The following is a 6,241-nucleotide window of genomic DNA, read 5'->3' on the forward strand; positions in this document are numbered from 1 at the left end:
TTGGTTGACATCATTGATAAAAATTAACAAAATGGTAAACAATGCATTTTTAACTTTATTTTAGTGTAACTTTTCTAAAACCACACCGTTTTAATGTATTTGTTTTTCCTGACAAGTAGACATTTCATTAAAAACTTAATAAAGTAGTTAATATACCAGAAAAATAAACATTTAAGGTTAAAATATAAAAAAAATAGCAAATATTACAAAATAATGATGATTAGATGTGAAACTAACATTACATGTTTTATCAAAATGAAAATAATATCATATTATTTATATTAAAAATTCATTATTCAAAGATATGAGAAGACGAAAGCCTAACCTATGTTTTCATTATTCAAAGATGAGGAGACGAAAGCCTAACCTATATTTTCATAACAATTAATTCAATTTTTATTTTAATATTTTTATTTTATTCACTTAACTTTTTGATATAAAGACATATACTAATAAATGTTAAGTTAATATATTAGATTATTTTATTTTATTTATTATTTAGTTATTTGATTTTATTAAAAATTTATCAATTATATTTATAAATTATCTAATTATTTAAACTCAAAATAATAAAACAATTAAAATCATAATTTACTATTTTTTAATATAATTAATTGTGTTATAAAAAAAATATTATTTATTTTGAATTATGTTAAAAAAATCTTTTACTATTACTGAAATCAAGACCATTACAGCATACAATACCCTCTTATTGGGACATGATACTGAAATGTAACATTGATAGTATCAAGCTACGTACTTAAGTTGGGAAAGGGAAATTATATATTTTTATTCAAACGTCTCCTTCCTTTTGTTTTGTCAATTTTCAACTTTCAATTAAGGATTAAATGTATTTTATAATTACCTTTATTTCTTAACCCGTTTTAGAAAGTTAGAACACTTACGTTTAATGTGCGTCTCAACTTCAAATAATTCACAAAATCAATTACTAGAGACCACTGTGACAACAGCTGCTACCATGGAGATTACGGAAATGGACAATGGAGACAAAAGAAAAAGACAATTTTTTTCGTCAATTTTATAATGTATACGTGATAATACTTTTTTAAAATAAATTCAAACATGTCTATAAAATAATTACACGTGTACTTTATAAAAAAATTATTAAAATATTATAATAATAAAAAATGTAAATACCATTTATGCTCAATCATAACTCATATGGATACAATCTACTTTTAGATCAAAAGACAAAAATGTACTTCTTTCAAATAAAAAAGACAACAATGATAATATTTCAGTTCTATTGAAGTGTATTCTACCGAGTGGGTGAAGAGATTGAGGGATTGAAAATGGTTAACGTTGTCACAGCATATGGTTGGTTGTTGCATTGGCTAGTGAGGGCGGTGGGGTTGACACCTTATATGGTGGAGATAGAGCCAGGGACGGTTATAAAATTCTGGGGGCCATGCGACGCCGTTTCGAGCGGCAAATGCCTTTCTTCCAAACCAGTGGTGGTTCTCCTGCACGGCTTCTGCGGCGACGGAATCATCAACTGGCAGTGTCAGGTAGCAGCTTTGACGAGAGACTACGCGGTCTATGTGCCGGACCTTCTCTTTTTCGGTGGATCCGTCACCGATAAGGCGGAACGGTCGCCGGAGTTTCAAGCGGAGTGTTTGGCGGCAGGGTTGGGGAAGCTCGGGGTGGAGAAGTGCGTTTTGGTTGGGTTCAGTTATGGAGGGTTTGTGGCGTTGAAAATGGCTGAGATGTACGTTGAGATGGTGGAGGGTGCAGTGGTGTCTGGCGCCGTTGTGGCTATTACGGAGAACGTAGTTTTGAGAGCAGTGGAAGGGATTGGGTATTCATCGTGTTCGGAGATGTTGTTGCCGGTGTCCGTTGGGGAACTGAAGACCCTTCTTTCCGTTGCTTGTTACAGAAATCTCTCCTTACCCAACCGTTTCTATGCAGACTTCTTACAGGTTTCTTTCTGTTCTACTCGTAAATCACATCATGTTGTTCGCATTTGCTTGCCTTTCTTCTTTAAGAATAAACTAGTTTGGGTGTGGAGAATGATATCATGAAATTCAAAATAATAATATTTTAGTTATGTATATATATTATTTTTAATTTAAAATTCTAATATACATTATTTGTTATTGAAGAAGAGTCAAATGAATGTATTTTTATTATTTTAGTATTTCTCTTTACGTCTGTTAATACTTTATTAAATTAAAAAAATTGAGTTATATTTATTATATTACTTATAACATATTTTTATAATTTTGTTGATATGTTGTTATTGATATTATTTTAATGTTATTAATAATATTTTAATTGATGATGTATATAGTATAAGAAATAATTTTAATAATTATAAAAAAAATTAGAAAAATAATTCAACGCATAATAAAAAGATTAGTTTTGAATACTATTTCTGTAAATAGTTTTAATATTTTATTATTTATTTTAATATATTGACATTTTGACATGGTTAAATATTAGTATTTTATGAGGGCATTGAAATAATGATCATGTTATACATTTTTGTTGTAATTTGTAATTTTATTTTTAAATTCATGTTTTTAATTAAAATTATGTAAAATTTTGAATGTGATTTTTTAAGTATGTTATTGTATATATTCTATTTAACTTTTTTATATGTAATTTATGAATAGTAAATTAATTTATACTAAAATATATGTTATTGTTTATAAACATAAGTCAAGTGTTATTTTAAATAAATAAATGTATATATTTAAAATAATGGTTAAGAACAATATTTAATATATTAAGTTTTAATTTTTCCTATTTTATACTCTTTTAAGTAATAAATTTATTACTTATTATAATATTATATGTGAAATGTCAAGAATATTTAATATATTAAGTTTTAATTTTTTATATTTTATCTTTTTTGTTTTTAAGTGATAAATTTATTTTTCTTTTCTAATTTAAATTTGAAAGTGAAGAGTCCAATGTTAATTAAGTTGTATTTATATAAAGAAATTATGACTCTTCTTAAAATTACGACATAGTGTAATAAAAATATGGTATAATATAAGATCTTGTATTTAATATTTAGTTAAAATATACATGAATTTAATTTCAAAATTTTTTATCTAAGTTTAATTAATTAGAATTAAAATAAATATAAATTCACTTTGAGTATAAAAAATATGATTTAAAATTATAAATTTTATTATTTAAAAGGATTAATCTCAATTTTATAGATCTGAATTTAAATAATTAAATTATATTGATTTTTTCAAATCTATATTTTTCTAACGTAAAGTTCAAATGTTTATAATTTAATTAATTCAGATTTAAATTTTAATATTTTTCAAATTCAATTTTAATAAATAATGCTATGAATAAGCAAATGGGTTTATTTGAAAATTCAGAAATAAAACACAGTTCTTGTCTTTGATATGATTTATCAAAAGTTAGAAAATCAAAATTAATACGTGTCTACAAATAAACTTTTACAGATCTAAAACTCGAAACACTTACCTCTTGCTTTTAATAACTCTAATCTTTTGTTTTAATATTTCGTACATAAATAAAAAAGTTAATAATCAATAAAAAAACTTGAAATAAAAATGAAACATTCATATTAGAAAAATAAAACACTTACCTCTATTCTTTGGAAAAAAGAAAATAAAAAATTAATAAATATAAAAAAAACATAACACTAACTATGAAGATTTAATGAGTAAAGGAAACCTAATGATATAGAATAAATATTTATTTGTAGTGAAAATGTTAATAATAAAAAAAATCTTCAAGTCAATAAAAAACAAAAATGCAAAAATAAAAAATAAAATCAAACTCCAGTTAAGAAAAATAACACACCACCTAATCTTTTATTTTTATCGTCACATAGTGAAGTTTTGGGTATCAACAAAAAAACATACCACAAAGATTCTGCTGAATAGGTCAGACAGAAGGACCATTGCCAACACATCTTAATCAGACGATAGTTTCACAAACACAGGCTTTTTATATTTATTTAATATTATTTTTTTTATTGCATAAAAAATAATTTTTTTATTAATATAAAAAAGTATCATCTATAATTATTCTAACAAAATACATGTAATATGATAAATGGCAAGAGAAAATAACAAGAAAAATTAGCTTTGGGCAATCAGCAAAATAAAGATAATAGAATAAATTCTCTAATATTTGTATACATATTTTTAAGTTTATTATAGATTAGTAGAGAAAAATAACAAGAATAATTTTGAAATAATATTAATTTTCTGGTTTACACAGTTAAAAAAATGCTGCAAATTTGAAGGTAATTAGAAATTGGAGCATTAACTGTGAACAAATATCTTGTTTTAAAATGATGTTGTATTATAAATACAAATTTTTTGTAGGTGTTGAAAAGGTGTTACATAGAACATTAATTTACTAATGGAAGATAAGCCTTTATGTTTTTTTAGTGTTACCTTCCTGTATGATAAAAAAAAATAATCATTATTAGAAATTTAATGTTATAACAATTATTAAAATGAAAAAAAAATCACTAAATCTTATATTAAAATTATAAAAGATGTGTGTGTATAACAAATAGTTCTAAATATACTCTTTAATCAATTTTTATAATACGATAGTTACATATTTTATAAGTTATAATATTTCATTACGGAGATTAAATACTCATTTGATTATTTTGTTCTATGTTACTGAATTAATAAAATTGGTTATGTTAATGAGAATAAGAATATTATACAGCAATTAATGTAAAAAAATGCATAATATAGTTTATTTATGATCTCTTAAAGCACACTCAATGGCTTTACTAACAAACACCATTTTTCCAATAGTGCCATCTTTTGTTTCAATTGCAAAGCTCACTTCCTTAGTGTGTAAGCAGGCAATGTACTCAAATAGGAAGGAGCGAGCTGAGCTGTTGGAGGCCTTAGTCATTAGCTACAAAGAGATCAAAATCCCAAAATTTCACCAGGTATATATAATCTTCACTTCTCAGTCTTCATATTTTCCTCATGTTAACTTTACTATTTCACTTCTTCCTTTGCAGCGAATACATCTTCTATGGGGTGAGGATGACAAAATTTTTAAACTAGAGTTTGCGCAGAAAATGAAAGAGTAAGAAATTCAAACGCATCTCTTCACAATGATTTTTCTCACAATAATATGGTATTCTGTATTCACAAACATTGATAAAGTTTTAATTACAAATAAAAAAAATAACATCATTTTTTGTTTATATGATAAAGTCATTTAAAAATTTAAATCAGAAGTTGTCTTATTAACGTTTCCGAACTTCATTCAGTGGTGCCCACCAAGTGTTTGCAAAAATTAGAAACTCACTTCATCTCATACTATACGTGCGTGTTTCCTTTTCCTTTTATAGACATTGCATGATTCAACCAAATTTACTTGTAAGTCAAATCAACATGCTAGTCTAAATAAAGCATATACTATTGATTAAATGATTATACAATACAGCCGAGAAGGGTTGAACACAATGATAACGAACCAATTCCCTCTGATTAATGCTCTCTGATTTCTTTTTGCTGTGTAACATGTGACAGGAAGTTGGGAAATAATGCAACATATGAAGGCATAAAGAGTGCGGGTCACCTGGTTCACCTGGAGCGACCCTGGGTCTATAATAAGAGCCTCAAGCAATTTCTTTCCTCTGTTTTTCCATTGCCAGGTGACAAAAACTGATGCTCAGTTTACATAGCAAAATCTGATTTCAAAAAAAATCTATAAGTTTGGGAAATCTATGTTTCAAAGTTGTGATTTCGTTGCAAGGCATTATTTGGAGTGTTTATTTATTTTTATCTCATAAGCCTCATACTAGTCAATTATACATATTTCGTGGCCTTGTGAGACGGTCCATCACTGAGTCTTTTGGGCTTTGCTTAGTGGGTTTTGTCGTTTCTGCAGGGCCCATGTGAAAACCATTTAGGCTTTTTTGTAGTATTATTAGTGATTAAAGTAAAAATAGTGTATTATGGGAATGTTATTTTTGTGCATTAAAAAGATAAAAAAAAAGATCCTATCCTGTACCATATTCTAAAAGGAAAAAAAAAAGAAGAGAAGAATCTCTCCTCTGAACACGAAAAAGAGAGAGAGAGAAAGGCTGATGAAGCCCTCGGTATTACGCAGATATGTAAGAGATAGATACATACAACAGTTCGCAATCAGACAAAAACTAGACGACAAAAAACGATGCATCGTACTTGAAAAAGTTTGTTTTTTGTTTTGTTTTGTTTTTTTTTTTTTTTCTAACATTCATTTG

At 26.2% G+C, this 6,241-nt stretch overlaps 1 protein-coding gene across 1 annotated transcript; it reads left to right on the plus strand.

The window, feature by feature from the left end:
* Window positions 1-1,207: 1,207 nt before the first annotated feature.
* Window positions 1,208-6,008, plus strand: LOC106777441 (epoxide hydrolase 4). The gene is made up of 4 exons (XM_014665023.2): window positions 1,208-1,940; window positions 4,844-4,933; window positions 5,009-5,076; window positions 5,526-6,008. The coding sequence occupies exons 1-4, from the start codon at window positions 1,314-1,316 to the stop codon at window positions 5,662-5,664; spliced, it is 924 nt and encodes a 307-aa protein (XP_014520509.1). The 5' UTR covers window positions 1,208-1,313; the 3' UTR covers window positions 5,665-6,008.
* The last annotated feature ends 233 nt before the right edge of the window (window positions 6,009-6,241 follow it).

This window comes from Vigna radiata, chromosome 11, assembly GCF_000741045.1.
Source record: "Vigna radiata var. radiata cultivar VC1973A chromosome 11, Vradiata_ver6, whole genome shotgun sequence".
In the NCBI taxonomy this organism is placed as follows: Eukaryota; Viridiplantae; Streptophyta; class Magnoliopsida; order Fabales; family Fabaceae; genus Vigna; species Vigna radiata.

What these genes read in the sequence shown, in the direction of transcription:
- LOC106777441 (XM_014665023.2), top strand. Translation starts at nt 1,314, where the DNA reads ATGGTTAACGTTGTCACAGCATATGGTTGGTTGTTGCATTGGCTAGTG. An exon ending in TCTATGCAGACTTCTTACAG is followed by an intron (nt 1,941 to 4,843) that starts GTTTCTTTCTGT and finishes GTGTGTAAGCAG; the next exon opens with GCAATGTACTCAAATAGGAA. An exon ending in TTTGCGCAGAAAATGAAAGA is followed by an intron (nt 5,077 to 5,525) that starts GTAAGAAATTCA and finishes AACATGTGACAG; the next exon opens with GAAGTTGGGAAATAATGCAA.